Source organism: Chamaea fasciata, unplaced genomic scaffold (genome assembly GCF_029207755.1).
Source record: "Chamaea fasciata isolate MVZ Bird 193981 ecotype frontalis unplaced genomic scaffold, bChaFas1.0.hap1 SCAF_10, whole genome shotgun sequence".
Lineage (NCBI taxonomy): Eukaryota > Metazoa > Chordata > Aves > Passeriformes > Sylviidae > Chamaea > Chamaea fasciata.
Genome location: NW_027094095.1, coordinates 21,601,442 through 21,624,021, shown reverse-complemented (window position 1 = coordinate 21,624,021; position 22,580 = coordinate 21,601,442). Strand labels below are relative to the sequence as shown.

The following is a 22,580-nucleotide window of genomic DNA, read 5'->3' as shown; positions in this document are numbered from 1 at the left end:
GCCCCCACATTCTGTTCTCCAGTGCTGTCAGCGGGCCAGAGCTGGGTCCCCAGCAACACTCCTCTGGACCCAGCTGTTGCGTGATCTTTATTGTCCATAAGGCAGAGCTGATACCTCTGAAGGGCCACTGCAGAGCTGGAGGCTGTGCACAGCCAACACTGCCCCTTTGCACCTGCCAGGGTGGCCCCATCCCATGCCAGCAGTGCTCCTCACAACCCCTGGCCCCACTTCAGGCCCAGAGTATGCTGAGAGCTGCAGGGCAGGCAGCTGCTGTGTTGCTGCTTCCTCAACCCAAAGCTTGAGCATTTGTGTCCGTGGGCTTAGGCAGTACCCTGGCTCCTGAGGGAGCTGCCTGCTCTGCTGCCAGCACCCTGCTGCTGCTTGTCCTTGGGGGCCATCCCAGCGTGTCCCCAGCAGTGTGGGGCTGTGAGTGGCTGGCACCATGCCAGGGAGGGGATGGCACAGTCCTGCTGCAGGGAAGGCGCTCTTGGGAAGGGGCACTGCCATTTGGGTGCTTGGCTCTGGAGGGGACAGGCAGCCCCTTGTCCCCACAGCACTGTTCCAGCAGGCTGGGGCCAGCGTTGCCCCTCTGAGCGGTGCCAGCGCAGCCTCACGCCTCCTCGGCCGTGGCATCAATCCCCGCGTAGGTGAAGTTCTCAAACAGGGCCATGTTCACGTAGGCCTGTGGGGGAACCCCAGTTAGGAGCCAGTTGTGGGCATGTCCACATCTACCGCCCATCCCCACCAGCATGCCCATGGGCTCTGTGCCCCGTTGTCTCCCCGCACCCAAAAAGTGATGGTGGGGTTAACCCCCACACATGGTTCTGCTGCTAGCTGTCCGATCTTCGAGCCCAAGGGATGCTCCAGCACGTGGAAAAGCCGCGTGCCCCGTGGGGATCCCTCCCACTGAGCCGCTACCACTCACCTTCCTGGCCTCCAGCATGCGGATGAGCTGCATGGAGATCTGGGCGAAGGGAGGGCGCTCGTAGGGGCGGTCCCGCCAGCACTGCCGCATCAGCTCGTACCTGGGGGCGGAGAGTCGTGGGCGCCTCAGTGCGCACAGGAGGAGAGGGGACAGAAAAGTTCTTTTGGGAGATGAGGGAAGCAGGCAGGAAACTAAACTCAGGAAAGGTGTTTGGGTGGGGGACCTCAGCCGAACCCTCATCCATAATGCAGAGGCAACCAGACAGAAGCTACTGAAAGCTGGTGCGAGCCCCGTGGGGGAGTGAGGTTATGTGGGTGCCACCATCAGCCAAGCCTCTGTCCACTTACACCTCGTCGTCGCAGTTGCGTGGCTTCTCCATGCGGTATCCCTGGGGCAGCTTCTCGTACAGCTCAGCACAGGTCATCCCGCAGTACGGTGTTCCCCCTACAGCCAGAGACACACAGGGGCTGAGGAGGTGACAGTCCCTAGGCTATTCTCCCAGAGCTCCAGGATAACCAGACCTACAGGGACCTGGGTGAAGGCAGGGGACAGAGAAGAGCCTTACCCAGGCTGACAATCTCCCAGAGCAGGACACCGAATGACCACCTGAAAGGGGAGGAGCCGAGGCTGTGACAGAGTGCCCAGCTGTGCCCTGCTGATGGGCACAGGGTAAAGCCCGGGGTGGAACAGGCAGCCAGGGCTTAGGCTGAGCTAGCAGCTCCTCAGGGAGATGCAGCAGCATTACCTCCTGCCCTTGCAGCACCCAGAGCAATAGCATTGCCTCTCTGACTGCGCCAGAGAAGGGTGGAGGTGGCCACAGCCATGCTCCAGCCTGGTGGCCCCGCCTGCAGCACTTACACATCGCTCTTGGTGGTGTACACGCTGTAGTTGAGGGACTCGATGGCCATCCAGCGAACTGGCAAACGGCCCTGGGGAAAGAAAGAGCCACCATCAGGGCTGGGGGGTGCCCCTTGGTTGAAAAATAGCTGTGATCCAGCCAGTCCTGGCATGGTGGGTTGGTCACACTGATGTTGGTCATCCTGCCCACCACACTGGTGCAAGCCCCATGAAGATGTTTCACTCCTGGCTCACCATTGTCTTCTTCACATAGACCTCCTCCCCTCTGGAAAGGCCAAAGTCAGCAATTTTGGAGGCCAGGTTTTCTCCCACCAGGATGTTTCTTGCTGCCAGGTCCCTGTGGATGAACTGAAAGGCAAGAGCAATTAGCAGGAGCTACACACTCCCTCCTACTGGCCCCAGGGACCTCATGCCTTGATGGGGAACCCCCAGACCTCAGGGAAAGGGTGAGCTGAAGGGCTTGCTGGGATGTACCTGCTTCTCACTCAAGTACTGCATCCCCTTGGCCACGTCAGAAGCAAACTGGAGGAGCTGCTGGGATGTGAGGGTGGAGGCAGTGCCATGCTCCTTGGCAAAGGCCGGGTCTGTCTCCAAGACTCGGCTTTTGCGGAGGAAGTCGAGGAGGTTCCCATATGGAGCATACTCAATGGCGATGTACAGGTAGCCTGGGGGGAAGGAGGAGGTTGGGCTACTGGGGCTCTCCCCAGCAAAAAGCAGCTGGGCAGAGGTTGTGGGGCCAGGGTAGAATGGGACAGCCCTCACCCTTGTTCTCACAGGCACCCAGCAAGTTGATGATGTTGGGGTGATGGCCCAGTTTGCACAGCACCTCCAGCTCCCCAGCAAAGTCCCGATGGTCATTCTCTGAAGCAAACTCTGGAAGCAAAGAAGGGATGAACACCTCCGGCCAACAACAGTGGCCTTTCCTCTGCTTCTCTGCAAATGACTCCTCATGCTCCCCAACACAAGCATGGCTCAGCCCATCCTGCCTGCCCCCACCAACACTCACCTTTCAGCATCTTGATGGCTGCATTCATTTTCAGGCCGTCCTTTTTGATCATGGCCCTGATTACCTGCCCGAAGTTGCCCTCCCCGATCATGTCCTCAAACTTGATGTCTTCCCATTCCAGGATGGGGTAGCTGAGGGGCTCAGGCTGTGGCTTGGGCCGGCGTGTCAGGGTCAGGGTCCCCGAGTTGAACTGTAGGATGGTCTCTTCCCCCTGGCAGATGGAAGCGGGTGAGGTTAGAGGCACCAGGCACCTCTCTGCCCATGCGGCAGTCCCAGCAGGACAGGAGTCATGGGCAAGGGTGGGCTCCGCACCCTCTCCGTGTGGAAGTGAGGTCTGGCTGCATCCGGACTGGAGGCTATGGAACGTGACCTGGATCGGGCTGGGACGTGGGGAGCAGGGGACACGGTCCTGGTGGGGCAGGCGGCACTCACCGAGCCAGACTGGTACGTAAAGGTGCGGCGCCGGTGGAAAAAATTCTTCTTGATGAGGAAAAGTGCCAGGAGAGCAAAGAGGATGGTGAAGCAAGTGACGGACACAGAGCCAACAATGGCCAAGAGCAGCTGCTGGTCTGTTTCCGCCTGCTCAGTGCTCTGGCTGCCCAGGCTGGGCGGCACGCTCAGTGCTCCTGCCAAAAGGAGGGACGGAGGGTTGTGGTCCATGGTCAAGCCCTGCCTGGCCTGCACTAGTGGCCAACCGCCCAGCCCCCAGTGAAGATACCATAACTGCATCCTGAGCTCCTGGTGTCACAGTGGCACAGAGGGGAAAGTGTCACAGCCCAGCTCCTGACACTGAACCACTGGTTTCTGGACCTCCAACCAGCTTTGGGTCAAACCACAATCTCCTCATATGTTGGCTGTGCTCTGCTCCCCTAGCCCCTTGATTCCCATCCCCCTCTGCCCCAGGCAGAGCCACTCTGTAGGTGCCATGCTGTCATCATGCCACCCCTGCCCCTGTAGGACTAGGAGGAACAGGTTTTCTTAAGAGAACAACAGTTTTGGTCTTGGGCTGCTGCTTCAGAGCCACACTCAGAGGTTACCACAAGCACCCCAATCATTTTTTGCTGACCCAGAATCTGAGCCCAAGCTGCAGCGGAGCTGTGAGCCCCTGCCTGCTGGGACACCCCTCTCACCGTCCCCAAGGGTCTTGGCTTTCACAGGCTGGCTCCATTCCCCTGGAACATGGGAATTGGCACGGACACGAAACTGGTAGCTGGTGCTGGCATTGAGGCCCCCCACGATCTTGGTGGTCTCGGCGCCGCTGTCGGTGTCAATCCACTGGGGTTCACTGGTGCCCCCCACCTGTTGCAGCTCCACAATGTACTTGGTGATGCCCCCATTGGGGTACTCGGGCACCTGCCAGGAGAGCCTGACAGCGGTGTCAGACACGGGCTCTGCCGACAGCAACTGCGGAGAGGAGGGCCCTGCGACCAGGAGAGGAGAGTGTCAATCCCAGTACGGGGCTCCTCATGCTGCAGGGGCTCAATGCTGCTGTTAGGATTGGATGCTGTGGATGGCAATGGCAGCAAGAGCCAGGTCAGCTTTGAGGGACCTTCAGGGACCCCTGGCCCCTGCTTGGAGGAGGTGGAGGTGCTCTCCATATACCACAGTGAATCAGGACTGTACCCCCAAATGTTCCAGCCATACAGACCATCTGAGGTCTAGATGCCTGTGTATTGACTAGCTCTTGTGACATTTTATTTCTTTAGCCCTCCCTCACCTGCTGTGCTCCCACCTCCTCTAAGCCCTCTGCTGTCTGCCCACATGCCTAACCTCATATTCTCAAGTCATACAAAGCTCTTACAAGCAGAGAGCAGAGGAAACCTCTTATCCCTTAAGCCTGATGCCTACCAGTCCTCTCAATGTGTACTGTATGGTGCCAAGCCTCCCCAAAGGCCTCATGCATGCCTTTCCCCTTGGTTGCCAGAAAGCTTGGTCAGGCTGGTGCTCCACCTCCCCTACTTCAGGGGCTGCATGTGTGCGTGCCCACAGGTGGGACTGCAGGGCTCCCCAGCCCTAGTGACCACCCAACAAAAATACCTGGCAGCAGGGTTAAAGCAAACCAAAGGGGAATATTTTTTTCATGCAGAGTATAATTATATGAAAGAACTTGTTGCTACAGGGTATTGTAAAGGCTGCAAGAATAGACAAGTCCATCAGGGTTTGGGCAAGGGTGCAGAAAAAAAATCTGTTTGTGAGCATCACTTATGATGGCCCCAATGTCACATTCGGCTTAGGATGATTCTCAGCTCCTTGGTGGCGGTGACTGCGGGGTCTAGTGAGGAAAGGAGGGCCTATTTTCCCCAAACAGCTGTTGATATTCTATCAGAGATGGGATAAGGAGTAGCCAGACCTGGGGATGGTTGCTGTTACAATTATAACTGATATATCAATGTAATTCCCTGTTATAATTCCCTGCATTCTGCTGGACCCACCTTTGCTGTTGATCATGACCTTATAGGGGTCAGAGGGTGGCCCCAGGCTGGTGCAGTGGTACACCAACACCTCCAGCCTGTACTCCTTGTTAAACTCCAAGTCCCCGATGCGGGCAGAGTGCACAGAGATGGACGTGATGTTTTTCTCAGAGACCAACCGCCTTGCAGAGTCAAAGAGGTGGACAATGAACCCATGTGCTGGCTCATGGTTGCTTGGCAACTTCCAGTTGATGTGAAGCATGTTTTTATCTTCTATGGACCAGCCTTCAATCACAGGTTTGACTGTGGGCTCTGCAACAAAAAAAGGCAGCAAAACCTCATCATCAGCTGTGAGACTTTGCAGGCTCTGTGCTGTGAAGGGTCAGGGTCAGGGAGGTGGAGGCTCACCAAGGCAGTCAGTCACCATGATGGCTTCGGGACCCTTGCGGCCCTCCCCACCAGCCCCTGGCCGGCTCAGCTGCACCTTGACGATGTAGGCGGTCACTGGCCGGAGGTTCATGAGGGTGATGTTCTCGCTGTTGTCGACTGTTGGCCAAGAGGATATGTCAAAACCATTCCCATCAGCCACAGTCTGCCCTACCACCAGCACCCTCCTCACCATTGGGGGCCTGGTATGGAGACATCTACCCACCCCAGACCTCACCCTCCCACACAGGTCCTGTGTCTCCCAGCCCTGCAGACACATACCCACAATGGACGACCATGCTGAATTGTCATCCTTGGGCTTGTAGAAGAGCTTGATGGAGGTGATGGGTCCGTCGCCAGAGAAGCTGTCCACAGGTGACACCACAAGCTGGCGACTCTGCTTGGCCAAGAGCCGGGGGGCGCTCAGGGGCACTGGTGGCACTTGGGAAGAAGGGAATGACACTGGTGAGACTGGGAGAAACAGGGAGCAGAGCGTGGATACATCTACCACCTCTTGGCTCCTTCCAGTTTTGTCAGGAAAGTCTTTTATAATCACCCAATCCTGCCTGCTGGCACTGCAGCTCATGATGGGAGGCACCCAGTCCGACACAGGGATGGTATTGCCACACCATGCTGGCAGCCTCCTCCAGCAACCCTGGCATGTCCTGCTGATGCCACCACACTTTCCTCACCTCGGATATTGACTTTGACTTTCCGGCTGTCTTGGCCCCCAGTTGTGGAGACCCGGCACTCCCAGAGCCCCGTGTCCGCCTTCGTCAGGTGCCGCACCTCAAACTCACAGGTGATCTGCTTCGGCTCGATGATGGTTTTGATGACCTGCGGCACAGAGGGTGCTGTCAGCCCCTCCACTCAGCTCCCATCAGTCTGAAGCTGCTCGGCAGCCCCACGTATTCTTGAGGAAGTTGTCAACATGGAGATGGTGGTGGGGCAAGGGCACGGGGCAGTACCTTGAGCACAGTGCCGTCAGCCTTGCGCAGCTCCACGCTGTCCCTGGTGGGCAGTGGGTTGCCAATGGCCACACAGCTGATGATGGGCTCTGAGCCCAGGTTGAACTCCAGCTCTGAGGCCAGTTGGATGATCTGGGGGAACCGGTCTGGTACACAGAAATCAACATTAGGGCTGGTCCTGCTCCTCCCCAGGCACAAGAAAGCCTGGCACCTTTTCTTGGACCCAGGTGCAGCCAGACTGTAATGCCAAAGGAAAGATGATGGATGCTGTGGTCCAGCCCTGATCCCCACCCCACATGCTGGGCTCAGCCTCACTCTCAGCACAGATAATGCTGGGATGGCAGACCAGATGCTGTCCTTGCAGCTTTTTTGTGGTTTCCACAGACTTGGAGGCTATTTCTACAGCCAAGGAGTCCTGCTGAACCAGCTGGCAAGACCAGTAGCCAATGGTTGTCCCAGTCACTGGTGAGGAAGGAGCCAGTGCCTACTTGAGGGTGGGGGATGGAAACCCACCGCAGCCCTATGCCAGTCTCACCTGACTTCTCACAGTGCTGCCCATGCCAGCCTGCAGGGCAGACACAGCCACTGAAGCGGTTACAGCTGCCTCCGTTTTGGCAGGTGCACTCCAGGGCACAGTCAGGGCCGTAGAATCCTGAGGGACAGGCTGTGGGAAGAGGAGAGCTCACTGCTACCCCTGGCCATGTCACAGGACTGCAGAGACAGCAAGCAGCTGATGCAGGCAGCAGTACTGCTCAGCCTGTGCCCACCCTCAGATGGAGAGTGGTTTGCAGAGATGCTGCTGGAGAGCAGCCAGGCCCTGGAGGAAGCCCAGGCTGGGGGGGAGAGCTGATGGACACCCATGTCCCTGTACCTTGGTCGCAGCGGGAGCCACTCCAGCCCGAGGCGCAGGAGCAGCCGTAGGGGTCGGGCAGGCAGAAGCTCAGCCCCTGGCAGCCCTGGGCTCTCTGGCACATCTCCTGGCAGTTGCGGCCAAACTGGCCTTCCTGGCAGGCTGGAAAAAGAAGCATGGTCTGCCCTCACCCACCATTCATCCATGCAGTTCCTGCTTGTGCACGGCACAGAGCTGGCTCGGGTGCCCCAAGCCCTGTATCGGCACCTCGAGGAGACATGGGACCCGTGTGGGTGGTCCAGCCCTGGCCCAGAAACAAAGGGCACTGAGGGTGGGGAGGCGCTGGGGGTGAACACGGCATTTCTAGACACCGTGCTTAGGTCTAGGGGTGCAAGAGAGGCCCCACATATGCTCTGGACACAGCAGCCAGTGCTGGGCAGGTGGAACTCACCTCTCTCACAGCGGGTGCCCATGAACCCTGGAGGGCAGATGCATTCACCAACGTGCTCGTGGCAGATGCCGCCGTTCAGACAGTCGGGACAGTCCTTCTCACAGGATGGTCCCCATTTCTTCGCAGGGCAGGCTGCAGAGAGAGCAGAGAGGGACAGAGTGCCACCTGCCTCCGGGCAGGCAGGCTGTCCCCAGTCCCCAGGCAGACAGGGCCCTGCTCACCTCTCACGATGAGGCGGTAGAAGGCACTCCACAGAGGGCTGTCCCCCATGAATGTGGCACTATAGACACCGTTTTCACTGACACTGACACTGGGGAGTGTCAGGACGACGTGGTCATCCTGCACCTCGCCCCGGTCCGTGGTTTGGTAGTAGGTGCCTGCAAGGGGACAAGGATTATCTGTGACTTCCTCTGCCCCCAGGGCCAGCACCAGGCACCAGCTGGGAGCAGCTCCAGCCCTGTGTCTGCTCTTGGAACCACTTGCCGTTTCTTTTCCACATCACATCTGTCTCCTTCCTCTTGAGGATCCTGGCAGAGAAGGTGGCCGCCTCAGCAACATTCACAGACTGTGTGGCCTTCACCGGGAAGAGGTGGGCTGCAGAGGAGGAGGCACAGGTTGCACAGCAGTAACCCCCGAGGGCACTAACCCCCGAGGGCAGTGCTGACACCCTCAGCCCAGTCACACCAGGACACACCCTGGCACAGCCCAGCATCCCCCACATGCTTCTGCTGAAATGTCATGATACATCTCCCTGTTTGCTCCATGTTGGACCCAAGACCCCCCCCAGGCCTCTGAAGGGACAGGTTCCCTTCCTGGCCCCTTCAGGCAGACACCAAGGAATGGGATTTGGCACCCTGATCTCTGACCAGCCCACCATCTGCACAGGATGCTGGTGGCAGCAGTCTGGAGACGTGACATCTGGAACAAGTGTGCACGGTGCACCCCGCCTGCTGGTGAGGTGTGGAGTGCTGCAGGCACGGAAAGCAGGGCAGGTGAGAGGAACTAAGTGTGCAGGAGGCTGCACTCCAGCCCCCAGGACTGGCAGCCCCATCATGGCTGTTCTCCTGATTCCCCGTGTGCTGGGGGGTGCAGCAGCCATGAACTCCCAGAGTGTTAATGTGAGTCAGCCAGACCCCAGCCTGAGCACAAACAGGGCTATAAATATCTTAAGGCCTGGGAAACCAAGCCCTGGGCGTGCCAGGACAGACACAAAGGAGGACACAGGCGGCTGCTGGCTTTGGGAGCCTGGCAGTACTCCAGCTTGCACACACTAAAAGGAGCCAGGCCAGGTTGGAGCTAAAACACATCCAGCCCTGTGTCCTGCGCCTCTGAGGCCAAGGACCAGGAGGAAGCAGCACACGTCGCAGACGCCCAGGGAAGGGCACCGCAGGTCACACTTCACAGTAATTTCCCAGAATAGCCTCCCCACCCTCTAGTAGGGATCTTTCTTCCATGGACTTTGAAGCCCCCAGTGGTGGGCTCACTCTGTTTCACTCCACCTCACTCCCTGGAACGAAAGGTGACAGTTCCCTGGGGACTCCCAAACACAATGCAAACACATTTGTGCACACCTATTTACCTGTCACTCCATCAGTGCAGCCCTCCCAGACTACATCCCTCCCCTGCCTCTCTGTCACTCCATAGTGCATTCATCATCTCCCCAGGCAGCTCGGGGACAGCAGCCAGCATGGTTGCTTGTTCAGCTTTTTGCACCCACAGGTGGTGACACAGGTCCATGCAAAGACCTCAGTGCCATGCCAGTGGGAGCTTCCTCGTGTGACACGGACCATTTCTATGCCTACTCTCCCTTCTTTTAGTCAGTTATTTACCCATGCAAAGATCTCTCCTGCCACCCCCAGTGCAAAGTTTCTCTCAAAGAACCTTTGAAAGAGAGTTTTCACAGTTTTCTCCAGGAATCTGAGCAGACAGTATCAATTTGGTCTTCCTCAGCATCCTCAGTGCTGCTGCTCCAGAGACCCTACCACTCCAAATTCAGCTGCCTCTTCCTCAGAGACCACATAACCACATATTCTGCTCTTTATTACAGTTTCTGCTATTTTGCCAGGTTCTGACTTGAGTTTTCAGGCCTGTAACTCCCTACCCAGAAGTCTTAGAAAAGTCTGTTTTCCCAAGGGCAGCAACACAGCCTTGCTCACTGCACACCCAGCCTGGAGATGTCGTGCTGCTCTGTTCCACTATTTATCGCCTGTCTCCTGCTACCAACAGTGGCATTTTAGATGGATGCCCCAGCAAATTTTCCCAACTTTTCTGTTGTGCACACAGATTCAAAAATTTTAAAATTGTTGGTTTTCTGTAGTTGTCTTTCTGCTCTGGAAAGTGTAAAAAATAGTTTATTGATAGATTTAAACACTTCTGAAATTACTTCTCAGGATCTCTTTTGTTTCCTTTTCTTTGTTTTTTTAGCAATGCTTCCAAAATTTATCAAACTTCCTAAGTTCTTCTCCATGCATGACCTTCTGGGAGTTGCCAGCTTTCCTCTAACAGCATTCCCCACCCACTGTTTCATCGCCCTGGCCTGCTTTGGTGTGCTCTCAAGCTAAACAGGAGAAACAACACACACCAAGCCCCTTCAGTGGGTTCTATATCCAGCCCTCCTGCAAACATACAAATTTTTTGCTTACTAATTCCTTTATTTTTTAAATTTCTGATCTAAAGAGAGCAATAGCAGCTTCTTTGAAACTTGGGAAAGAGACACCTTTTTGTAACTCCCACAGGGGCTTGAACCCAGGCACTGACCAGCTCCTCCCAAAGCACTGTTTTGGCCTGGCTAAGTGAACCCAGGAGTGGGGGCTGACTGAGAACACCCCACCATGGGAAACACAGTCCCAAGGATGGAGCCCCAGAGCCATCACCTCCATCCATGATTTAAAAACAAGGACATCTGGGGGTGTAGAAATCCCTCTGTGCTCCTCACCCCACACTGCTGGTCATGTCTCCCACACTGTCTCCCTTTGCCTCTGCCCCATTTCTCAGTGCCTCCCTGCTTGCTCAGACCATCCAGCTCCATTCCCAATAGGACCACCACCATTTTTCAACTTGAGCCTCTTTACAAGGACAAAAGCTGAGCCCTGCTCCCTGGTGGATGCTTGGGCCCCACCAGCAGCCTCTGCGCCCCAGCTTGGAGACACTCAGTCTCCTTGCTGAAGCTGTGTCTTAACAGAGGCGGGGAAACTTTATCCCCTCCTCTTATTCTCAGCAAAAGGTCAACGGTTTTAGCTAGAACTTCTAAAAAGGAGCTAGAAAGCATCCTGAGGCAAACATCAGAGAAAATTTCAGTCCTAATAGTTTTGCAAAGTCTCAAGCATAGGGAGGGGAGGTCAGAGGGGCAGTGTGGGAGAATGCTGCCCCAGGTGGTATCCCTGCTGCTGGGCAGCCCAGGCCCTTTCAATTCTTATGGCCCAAAACAGGAGTGGGAGACGAGCCCAGCACTGTTCTTGGCTACAGTGCAGTCTGGCAGTGCCTCTCAGCAAGCCCCACTGCTGGAGTGGCAGCATGGAAGGTGTTTGTCCAGCACCTGGGGAGGCTGCCAAAGATCTGCCCCAGCACCACCTCCTCCCCTTGAGCCTGTGGTGGGGACATGGGCTGGCACAGCTCCAAAGGGCTGCCCCCTGCTCTGGTTAATGATTTCCAGACCCCACAACCTCCTCCAAGGGCACTCAACTTCCTCTTGGACCTTGCCCCTTCTCCCAGGCACCATTACAAATCCAGACAGCTCCTCCATGGGGCTCGGCCATGCTCCTCCAGCTGAACATCCCTTCCATCTCCACCCCACTGGTGCTGGTGGGCCCCAAACCTAGCTTATGGATCACCACTGTCCCCCCACCACCCTGGTTGGTACTGGGATTGTGAAGCACACGGCAGGCAGGTCCCCTGTGCACCTGACTGGCAGGCAGGGGCCTCCTGCTGCCCCCAAAAGCCACTCACCATTGTGGCTGTTGTGCACGTAGACCACCTGGGCCTGCTCGGTCGGGGTGCGCCCCAGGCAGTAGAGGATCCCCACCAGGTCAGCCTTGGAGAAGCCCCTGGCCTGGACTTGGTTGCTGCGGTTGCGGTAGTTTTGGAAGCCCATTTTGGGGTGTGTCATCACGATCTTGTTCTCCCGCTCGATCTGCAGGTAGCTCACGTCGTGCTCCCCCACAACACAGGAGAGGAAGAAGTCGGAGTGGGAGAGGCTCTGCACGTTGGCGATCAGGGTGATGTCCAGGATGGCCCCTGGGGTGAGGGAGCACAAGGGTGTGTTCACAGCTGGGCAAGAGCATAGCCACACCAGCCCTGCCTCAGGGCCGGATCCTGTTACCCAGATGTCTCCCCCTTTCCAGGATATTTTTGCCACCCCCAGCCCAGAAGGCACAACTAGGGCAAAGTAAGGTGCATTGCAGACACACTGGGATGACACAGTGTCGTTTCTGCTCTCCTTTGGAGACCCCAGCTGGATCAGCTCCCCAGCACGAGCCGAGCACGCATCGGAATGGGGGTCTTGGGGTGCCTGTCCTCCCATGTCAGGGAGAGACAGCCAGGGGCCTCTGAAGGCTCCAAATGGCTGAACACAAAGGGATATTTCCTCCCTCCCAACCCTGCTCCGATGGCGCCACTGAGCTTCCACAGCTGCCTCATCCCACCAAGCCACCCTGAGGCAGGGGCTGCTCACTTGGGGCAGATGAAAAGGGGCAATTTACCTGCCAGATGTGGGAAGAGAAGTAGAAGATAAACCTGGAGTCCCATGTCCTTGGAGCTTGTTCTGAATCTGCCAGAGGTCAGAAAATCCCCAGCATTTCCTGGCTACGGGGGTCAGAGCTGGAGGCTGTGGCTGCCTAGGAGCTCCACGTGAGCGGCAGCTCAGGACCTCTGCTCCTCGCCTGTGCCTCCCATCTCTTCTCCATGCTGTTGCTTGACTTCGAGGGCAGCTGGGACCACCTCCTGTGGTGCATAGCCTGGGCACGGACCGAGAGATGCCCCTGTTTCTGCTGGCTCCGTGGCCAGCCAGCTGCTCAGGAGCAGGGCTTGCTGGCCAAGGGGCCACTGGGGTCCCCCGTCTGGTGGCAGCTCTTCCAGGGAAAGGCAGCCACCCACTCCTCCAGGGCTAGGGCTGCATGCTCAGGGTTCCCTGAGCCATGCTGAGCCCCTAGCCCAGGCAGAAGGTGTCCCAGCCCTGCTTTTTTTTCCAAGGTTCAGAGTGCCTCATGCCCCAGCCCGCCCGGGCGGCGGCATCCCCATCCCCTCGGTGCAGCCCCGTGGCTGATGCCTGTGGGAAGGGCTCTCTGGAGCAGGGAAAGGAAAGGGGCCAAGGGGCCGTGGCTGGCGGCGGCGGCGGAGCCAAATCCTGTTTCCCATGCGGCGTTTCCTGCTCTCCACCCATTGTTTGGAGACGGCCCTGACTCCAGGAGCCGCCGGGAGCAGCCCTGCACAGGCTGTCCCCCGGGGAGCGGCGTGCGGCGGGGCTGAGGCCGCGCACACCTCGTGACACCTCAGCCTCCCGCCGCCACGAGCCGGGGGGCGAGGCATGGCCCACCTGAGCTCCGTGCTGTGCCAGGCTGACTCGTCCTGCAGGGGGGACATCGTGGGGACACTGCCCAGCTTGAAAGGGGCTGAGTGGGAGCACAGGCAGGGCGCCAACAAGCTGCCCAGCTCACGTGGGAGGGTGGCCACGGCCGGGAAAAAGCCCTCTGTGTTGTGGTAAACGTGTCCGGGGTGAAGTGGAAGCAGGAGAAAAGCCTGGCTTTCCCTGAGCACTTTCCCATACACACTGCTGACATGGGCGCAGCACGGCATGGCCTTGCCACAACCCAGCCGCAGAGGGTCTCACACACAGAATTCCAGGGAGGTTGTGCTGGCCACCAGCAGGCTCCGGGCTCTTTGCCTGGCAAACAAAAAGCGTTTCCCAGGAAATCATCATAAGTTTCATGCACCAAACCTCACACTGCCTCACAAATCAAACTGTTCCCATGTGAAAGCCAGGGCTGCCAGGGAGTGAGTCTCATGTTTTGATGTGTCCTGAGCCCATGCTGTATCCGGCCAAAAATCTAAAGCACACATGGAGAGGAAAAGGAAATCCATTCATCGCTTCCGACTATTTACAGAGTGCTCTGGGGCCGCGAGGTGCCCATGGCATGCCGAGGGAGGGATGGCAGTGAGCAGGAGCTCCCACAGTGCAGCTGCCTGGCCACTCCACGGCAGGAGGGGTGGAAAGGATCTGAAACAGGTGGACACCAGGTGCAGCTGCCCTCATTTGCCTGGAAAATGAAGCTGGCTGAAGAGAATGCAGAGGCAAATCAGGCTCAGAACTGTGTGCTTACATGTGCAACTCATTCTGTGCTTCCCTGGCAGCTGCGGGGGAGTGCATCAAACAGAGCCTGAGTTACAGTGCACTCTGTGAAATGTCCTGTTTCAGGAGGATCTGTTTGAGGATGGGATTATGTACACTGAATTTTTGCAGAATGGGAGCCGCATGGTGTCATTCTCTGCACCAGGCCATACTCAGGAGATCTCAGGGATCCACTGAGGAATCTGACCCAATGTGATTTGCTCGTGTGTGCTTTTTCCTAGGAGCACCTGGATAGGAGCTGTGCTGTGTATCTGTGCAGGTTCCTTTGGCTGGAGGTAGGGTAGGAAACCTTTCTGGAGAGTTTTGTGGGGGTGTCCAGCTAGGACCTTACAGCTCCAGCTTAAGTTCATCTGTCTCCAGAGGTGGCACCAGAGAGATAGGCACAGCTGAGCACAGCCGAAGCAGCTGTCCATGTTTGCTCTCCTGCAACATGGAAAGCTCCAGTTACCCAATCCACAGGACACTCCAAGCACCTGAATATCTGCTGATTTCACGGACCTCAGCTTTTTTGCTGAATCACAACAGACTAAAACAAACAAACAAAAAAAAAAAAAACCCCAAAGACTGACAAAAATACCACTTTTTGTTATCATTTGCACATTCTAATGCACGGCACCACATGCCAGAAACCAGATACATTTCCTGATAGGAAATGCGACCGCCCTACAGATCCACCAATGGACTGGGCTGCCTCAGCAACACTTTCTAGCCCTGCTTCTCTGGATGCTTGTTTTCTTTTATGTGATCAGCAGGTCCTGGGGAGGCCCTGCAAGGCTGGGCTAAGGACTGCTCCCACCAGGCATAGAACATCCTGGAAGCAGGGTAGTTGACCAACCCCAGCCCGCCTGGACAGCTGGGAAGCAGGAGCTGCCTGCTGCGTTGGCATCCAGCACATGCCCACAGGATGAAGGACAGGCTGCTGGGAAGCCCTTTCCCTGAGGAAAGGGTGGGACGTGTGGCTGTGGAGGAGCCCTTTGGCAGCTGGGTGAGGAGGAGCCATCCTGCCCCAGTTGCTGACAGCTCAAAGTGCTCTTGCTGGCAATCAGCTTCCTGTTTTTTGAGCAGGCGTGGGACCAGGGAATGGGGAGCAGGGAAGAGAGCTTGGGACTCCCTCTTGCTGCTGAGGCAAAGCCAGGAGCAGGTGCAGCCAGCACTTTCCCTGCCTGGCCTGTGGCTCTGTCAGCCTTGCCCGCTTCACCTACCCCATCACCCTTGGGTACAGGAGCAGGTCTGGTGTGCCAGCAAACACCCATGAGATGCTGCTTTGACATGATTTCTCAGACTTTCAACTTACCCCACAGCAGGACTGGGAGGGAAAACTACTGATAAGTGGCAGGTCTGCATGGGGCATGCTGAAGGTGGTGGAGCACCCCATCCTCTGGGACCCTCAGGGACAGCTGCTGCTCACTGAGCTGCTGCTGCTGCTTGGCCCAGAGACCTGCCAGTTTGCTGCATGCTTCAAACACCTTTCTCCTGGAATCCCAGCAAGGCTTTTATTTTCCTGTAGGACACTTTCCTGCTGCCTCAGCCCCAGCTTCCCCAGCCGGGGCTGTGTGCCCCTGTCCCAGGTGTGTGGACCAACACCTGGACCAGGCTCTGGCTGCTCTCCTCCAGCACGGCAGATGCCACAGAGGTGTCTCCCGCTCCTTCTGGAGGCCCCCCCAGCCCTCCCAGTGTCCTGCTGCCACTCCGGCAGCCCCACGGCACCGCTCGGTGCAGCAGGCAGCCCTGTCACCGATCACGGGCGGACACACGGGTGGGAGGTGAAGGGGCGCGGCTGTTAATGTGTAACCGGCACCTCCACCTTTCACCAGCCGGGGAGGAGCGGGGCCGGGGCGGCAGCGGGGCCGGGGCGGCAGCGGGGCCGGGGCGGCAGCGGGGCCGGGCTGGGTCGCGGGCGCTGCTGTCCGCGCGGCCGGCGTGTGGGGGCTCGGTGGCGGCCCTGAGCCCTGCGGCCGCAGCCACACCTCGCCCGGCACGGCCGGCTCTGCCGGCTTCCCAGCTTTCCCCGAGACCTGTTTTTCTGGCCGGAAGTTTCCTGGAGCCAAATGGCTCCTACGTGCCTGCTCTACTGGGTCTGTAGCCTCCTGTGCGTCTGGTCAGCGGTGATGGGACACCCCTGCAGCCTTGACCACCAGGTAGGGGGGCCGTGGGGCTGCGGTGGGAGCAGCGGCCGGGGGTGGGCAGGGCCCCCGCGCCCGGTCCTGCCACCACAGCGGGGGCGCCCACGGGGCAGCAGGGCCTGGCAGGCAGCGCCTGCTCTGCACGGCTCAAGAGAGGAGGAGCGGTGAAAACCCGTGGGAGCCAGCGGAGTTAATTGGGAGGTGTGCTGTGCCAGTGGCCGCCAGCCACGGGGGTGGTTTGCTCATGCCCAAAGCCTGGCTGTCCTGCTCCCAGCCTCGGACTGAACATGTCATGTTGTCCAGCCTGTTCACCAGAGCATGGCCTGGGAAAGCACTATCTGATCCATGGCATTTCTGACTGTGGAGGTCTCTTGGCTGCAGGTGTAACACAGCTGGGTGCATGGCAAGCAGCCGTGACACACATCCCTGAGGAGGTCCCAACCACTCACTCCCTTTCCCAGTGCATGGTGATGCAGTGACTGGAACCAGGGTGGTGGCAAGCATGGGGCCAGGATCCCTGAGCACCTGGCAAGGAGCAGGAAACACAGCTAACCCACTGAGACAAGCACTGCAGCCAGCAGCTTGGCTGCATCAGGCAGGAGCTGGGAGAATGAAGGAAAGTGGCTGTCATGGGCCACTGACCTTTCCACTGAGCTCTCAGTTATTCCACCCAAAGGTTTCCACTGTTTTCCAAAGCCTCCCTGAACCCAGCTGTGTTTGAGCTGGAAACAGGATCCATGTGGTGCCCCTGTGGCTTGGCCCAATTATAACCGGGTCCTCAGAACCCCAGTTTAAGGCCATATCTGTCCCTCTACCAAGCAGGAGCAGCAGGATCTGATAGGAGATTTAGGTGGACAGGAGGATGAAAGGAGAGGTGAAAGAAATGGAAAGCCCAGCTAGCTGGAATGTAGCCAGACATTGAAACCCAGGGCTATGGACCACAGTAAGCTAAAAGCGCAACATCTCTACTTCCAAGGTCAAACACAGCAGGAGCTTGTGTCTGCCCAACCAAACTTAAATTGCTGACCTGCTCTCTGGCAGCTTCAGTTTGGACATTTGATCCCCTCCCACTAAAAGCCCAGGCAAGAGTAACCCACGCTGGGGGCTGCTCCCCAAAACTATCTGAGCTGAGGCACCCTGTTTTACTGGAAAAAAAAAAAATCCATCTGTCTGGGTTGACTAATCCTTCCATCCTGATCTGCTGGTCTTTTGGGACAGGGAATGGTCCTTGGTCTGTTCTGTTTCCTGATACTGACACAGCCAGCCAGCCAGCAGTAAGCCACAGCCATTCACTGTGTATCCTCAGGAACGTGGGATAGATGGAAGGATTGGTGCATTGTCCTGCACAGGCCTCAAGGAGCTGCTCCTAGCATGGGTGACTGGTACACGTGCCTATAGCTCTGCAGCCTGGTCAGCTTCCTGCCTGCCCTTGCAACAGGCAAGGCTTGCCTGCTTCTCTCTCCAGCTGGGAGGATGCCCCTGTGTCACACAAGAGCTCCCAGGGGGCTGGAGGTGGGGATCCAGGGGAGGAAAAGGAAGGCCCTCTGCAAACTGACCCTGTGTGACAACTGCCCTGTACGGAAGGACAGGGGGCTGACAACCTGTCAGTGCTTTGCACTCATCCATTTGGGTTTTTCCCCAGCCCTGAATGCTCCTCTTTTACTGTTTTAGTCAGCTGCTCTCAGTTCTGGGCTGTCCTGCTCATCTTTCTCCATGGCCCACTCCAATCTGGCAGCTCATGTGTTTTTTAAACATGTGTGTGTCTTTGCTTTTTTAAAACTCTGCAAGGGTAATTAAGACATTTGAATCCTTGGGGAGTCTCTCTGTAGAGACACTCCCCATCATGGGTAGCCCATCTCAGACAGAAGCTCTTTTCCCAGGGACGGGCTGACTGCAGTGGGAAGAGCCTTCAGTACACTCCAAGTTCCCTTCCAAGAAACATCACCAGTTTGGACCTCTCCTTCAACTCCTTGGTCATGCCCCATCACAGGACTCTCTTGAAGCATTTCCCTTCCCTGCACTCTCTCAACCTCTCCAGCAATGCCAAGCTCATGCTGAGCCCGGCAATCTTCTCCAACCTCGGGGCGCTGCGTCTGCTGGACCTGAGCAGCTGCGGCATCACCTACATCCACATGGACACTTTCAAGGGCCTGGGAAACTTGCACACACTGCTTCTAAGAAACAACAGCTTGCAGGAGCTTGATGTCCCTTTCCTTTTGCCACTGAAGGCTCTTTCCCACCTGGACCTGCAGCACAATGCGCTGGTCTCTGTGGGCACTTGGAGCCTGCAGCTGATGGAGACAATCCCACGGGTCCGTCTGGAGGGGAACCCCTGGGTGTGCGACTGCAGCGTGCACCCTCTGCAGCAGTGGCTGCAGCACAGGCGAGGTGAGCAGAGGGGATGGTGGCAGGGGATGTGTCGGGCAGGCAGAACCCCGAGTGTAGGAGTCTTGCTTGATCCATTTGCTCTGACCCCTGGGCAAGTCTGAGATGGCTCTCTGTCCTACCCTGCTGAGGGACAGCAAACCAAAAGGTGATGTGTCTGTTCATTGCAGTTCTGCAGGATACCGAGGATTTCTGAGAATGTCAGCAGGATGATTATTTGGCCATTCTTCTGGGAAGTGGGTTGCACATACCCTTTGGCCTCTAAATCCATCTTTATGTATCTTTGTGGAATGACCACATTTTCATTGTTGAGGGCTTGGCAGCTCCCCCTCTGGAGCCAGGTCAGGCTCCAACCATCTGAGCTCAGCACTAAGTAAGAGCAGTGGGGTTTCTGTGGGTATCCATGAATTTGTCTGTATCCAGTTTAAAGGAGCTGCTAATCAGAGTCAAACAGTTCCTTTGTCAGAGGATTTTCCCTTTATTGTTCCCTACAAAATTCTGAGGGTCAGCAAGACTGTAAGACAGAGCCAGGAACACCTTGCAACGCATCCCATCAACTCAGAAGGAAGCGGGGATCATGTTCTCTAAATGGGAGAGGGGATAGGCGCAGACCCCCATCCCACCTTAGCCCATTTGTCTCCCAGCTGTGCAGGTGACCTGCGTGTCGCCCCCGGGGCTCAGGGGCCAAGAGATCGCAGCTCTGGATTCTCAGGACCTGGGCTGCCAGATTAAGCAGCGGTTTGCTCGTGAGCTCACCACACCACAGGAGATCACAGTGACTGAGAACAACAGTAAGTTGTGCAAATTCAGAGGTGTCCAGAAGGTCTAGCACCTTCCTGTCCTCTGTTATACTGGATGGGGCTGCAGGTGGAGACCCCCTGCTCTGCCCCATAGTCCCAAGAGGCTCAGGCTGCTCGGCCACGCTGGTGCAGTGGTTTGGTGGGAGGGTGGCCCACACCTGGAGGTGTTTGCTGGCTTTGTGACAGGAAAGTTAACAGGTGCCACGAAGCCACATGGAGCACAGACCCACAGTGATGGGCAGCAGTACCAGCCAGCTGTCAGGCAGTTTTGCCCCCAGGGTTCACACTCCCTTGGTAGCTGGGTCTTGGTGAAGAGCATCTGTATTGCTCCTAATGAAAGTGATCTAGTGCTGGCTGCACACTGCAGGCAGGCACAGGGCTGGAGAACGGGGAGCACTGGGTGTGCCACAGGCTGACCATGTGCCTTTCCTGTGTCACAGCCACTGCACTGCCCTCTGGGAAGGGGGGAAGGAGCTGGCCATACCTGGTGGGATTCCTGGTGGCAGCGGTTAGCATCTCCATCCTGATCGCACTGGCTGCCAAGTGCAAGCTTGTCCACAAGAACTTTGCCAGCTACCGTCACCGGCCACTGCCCGAAATCAGCTCCATTGGAGGCAGCCCCATGGAGGATAGCAGCAACTGGGACAGGGGCTCCTGCGGGAGTCATTTCATACCTGATGCTGCCGACCTGCAAGCCGAGGATGATGATGGCTTCATTGAGGACAACTACATCCAGCCCAGTGAGCAGCTGCCAACAAAAGAGGAGCGGGAGTTGCATCGCTCCATCTGAGTTTCCAAGCTTACAACCCAGCCACCACTGCTGTGGCCTCTAGCTGTCTCCCTAGCTCCACCCCTTTCCCACCTGCCCTTGGCTTTGGGCCCCACATGTTGGGGGCAGGAGGAAAGGAGCAGAGAGGAGGAGAGAGAGGGATGGGCTCAGAATGGTGATGGAGCTGAAGGCAGCTGGTCCCAGAGTGTCCCAGCATGACAGCAGTAGGCTGCACTGTCACAGGGACACCAAACCAGCTGCTGCTTTCCCAGCCTTGCTCAGATGCTGAGGCTGAAGGAGGTGGTGCCCATTGTGCCCAGGAAGCTGGATGCAGTGGGAAGAGGAGCCTGCCCTGGTGCTGCCACAGGGTCTTGGGCACTGGCTCCACTGCCCCATGGCGCCAGACCCAGGCCTGCTTTGTTCCCTCAATGCGTTGTCACTCTGAGGTGTGATTAAAGCATGATTTAGCCCTGCCTTTGCCTGCAGTGGTTTGTTGGAATTCTCCCAGTGGCAGTGCCAGGAGGAGACCCCAGCCCCACAGCTGGGATGTGCCTTTTTTTGCATGTGATTTCAAGGCCCATAAATACATTCCTCTAAATGTGGCAATGAGAGACCACATCTGTGGCACGAGTGCTCTTGTCCAAACAAATATTTCACCTGCTGTGCTGCAGGCAGCCTTGGTGCATCATCATAGGGTTTCTGTGCATGTCTCTCCAGCCATGGCCCTTCTTTGTTTTCTCTCTTTCCTCTCCAGGAAGCTCTTTTGTCTCTCCTCTCCAGCTAAAAGACACCTTTCTCTTGCCAGCTCTGCAGAGCTGAGCAAACTCATCAGTGCTGTCAGTTGTAGTGCCAGGCACATGTGCTGGGGCGAGGTGACCCTCTCCTCCAGCACCCATTACAGAGTTCCACGTGTCTGTTTAACTGTGGAGTTGTACAAATGAGATAATTTTTACATTCCTGTCATCTTTGTGGTACAATGAACAGCACATGAGACACAGGTAACTGCAAGTTATTTCTGCTGGAGTTGGTCGTGCCTTCATGGGTTACGCTGGAGTTAAAGGCAGGGAGCAGCAGTGGCATTCACCTTTAGTAAGTGATTCATAAGGCTGGTATCAACTGGTTGGGAAGATTTCCCAGGGTACAGCCCAGTTATTACCATCGCTGATAGCTCAAGAGTCTCTCTGTCATGCTCCAGAGCATGAGCTATCAACATAGGACAGCATTTCTCAAAGCTCTGCCACACAGCTAATTACCCCACCTTTTTCAAATCTCTGTTTCACTGCTAACTGCCTTTCTATTTCTTCACTCATTAAAACATTTACAGTGTATTTAAAAAAATACACCTCAGAGAATGTAAACTAAAGGGGAAAATGGGTCAGGCATTAGAAGGATGACACAGGCTAGAGAGCAAATGTACCACTTGAAGCCATGAGCAGGAGGAAAACCTGCTGGCTTCTTTCAGTGGTGAGCCAGCTTTTGATCTTAAATGCCTTATCTCTAAAGTGAGCTTTACTTTTTCAGTTACTGTCTCATTGTTTGCCTTCTGGGCTCATCAGCTACCCATGAAAATACACTATATACTGTATTTTTGGAAATCTCTAATGTCTTTTGGGTAGGAGATATAAATCTGGGGGCTGGGGAAAAGCATTTCAGTTATCTTTTGAAGAGTATTTTCTGGGCTTTTCAACATGCTTTTCAATCACATGAATTAATGCTAGATGCAGGTTTTTGGCTTTTTTTTTAGTCTCGGTGATACCTTAAAAGAAGTTAAAAAGAGAAGTGCCCAGGCTTATTTGTTCAGGATCTTACTCACCAGTCCATCAGCACCTAGTTGGATGACTTGTCTACTTTGACCCTGCTGATAGGCCCACCCATTTATTTATTTTTAGCCAAGCAGACATGGCAGGTTTTCTTGTGTTTATGCATGTGTGTGTGTGTGTGTGCACATTTTCTGCCCCCTCTCAGGCAGCTGCAGTGTAAGTGGGCAGGAACCTGGCAACTCCTGTTTGGGGGGAAATACATCTGTCACGCAGAGCTGGGAATACAGGGGGTCAGAGCATGAAAAGGAGGATCCTTCTCCAGGGGTCCACCCAGGAAGCTGCTGTGAGGGCCTGGCTGGGGCTGGCCTGGAGCAGGAGCAGGTATGCAGGCAGACTGGTTCCAGGCTCGTGTCAGGCAGCAGCTGCCGCCGTGAGGCTCAGCCCTGCCACAGGGGGAAACAGCTTCTCTGTAAACAAACCAGCCAGCACTGACATATTCAGGAGG

The 22,580-nt window shown here is 56.4% G+C and overlaps 2 protein-coding genes across 4 annotated transcripts; one reads left to right on the top strand and one right to left on the bottom strand.

Moving 5' to 3' along the window:
- Window positions 1-70: 70 nt before the first annotated feature.
- TIE1 (tyrosine kinase with immunoglobulin like and EGF like domains 1) lies at window positions 71-13,205 on the bottom strand. 3 transcript variants are annotated; one of them, XM_066192637.1, is made up of 23 exons: window positions 12,593-13,191; window positions 11,841-12,128; window positions 8,379-8,489; window positions 8,117-8,272; window positions 7,896-8,027; window positions 7,466-7,606; window positions 7,130-7,258; window positions 6,595-6,740; window positions 6,319-6,463; window positions 5,909-6,067; window positions 5,609-5,746; window positions 5,222-5,512; window positions 3,920-4,210; window positions 3,102-3,415; window positions 2,790-3,000; window positions 2,546-2,656; window positions 2,258-2,448; window positions 2,018-2,131; window positions 1,784-1,854; window positions 1,491-1,531; window positions 1,273-1,369; window positions 926-1,025; window positions 71-682 (listed from the first exon to the last, which is right to left on the bottom strand). In XM_066192637.1, the coding sequence occupies exons 1-23, from the start codon at window positions 12,636-12,638 to the stop codon at window positions 611-613; spliced, it is 3,495 nt and encodes a 1,164-aa protein (XP_066048734.1). In that variant the 5' UTR covers window positions 12,639-13,191; the 3' UTR covers window positions 71-610. The 3 variants fall into 3 exon arrangements, with proteins under 3 accessions (XP_066048734.1, XP_066048735.1, XP_066048736.1); XM_066192638.1 differs by having other exon boundaries at window positions 3,222-3,415; window positions 12,593-13,190; XM_066192639.1 differs by lacking the exons at window positions 71-682; window positions 926-1,025; window positions 1,273-1,369; ... (2 more) ...; window positions 2,018-2,131; window positions 2,258-2,448 and having other exon boundaries at window positions 2,636-3,000; window positions 12,593-13,205.
- A 2,879-nt stretch (window positions 13,206-16,084) lies between these two features.
- CUNH1orf210 (chromosome unknown C1orf210 homolog) lies at window positions 16,085-21,752 on the top strand. Its single transcript, XM_066192636.1, has 4 exons — window positions 16,085-16,376; window positions 18,242-18,749; window positions 19,391-19,537; window positions 19,987-21,752. The coding sequence occupies exons 1-4, from the start codon at window positions 16,287-16,289 to the stop codon at window positions 20,334-20,336; spliced, it is 1,095 nt and encodes a 364-aa protein (XP_066048733.1). The 5' UTR covers window positions 16,085-16,286; the 3' UTR covers window positions 20,337-21,752.
- Window positions 21,753-22,580: the final 828 nt, after the last annotated feature.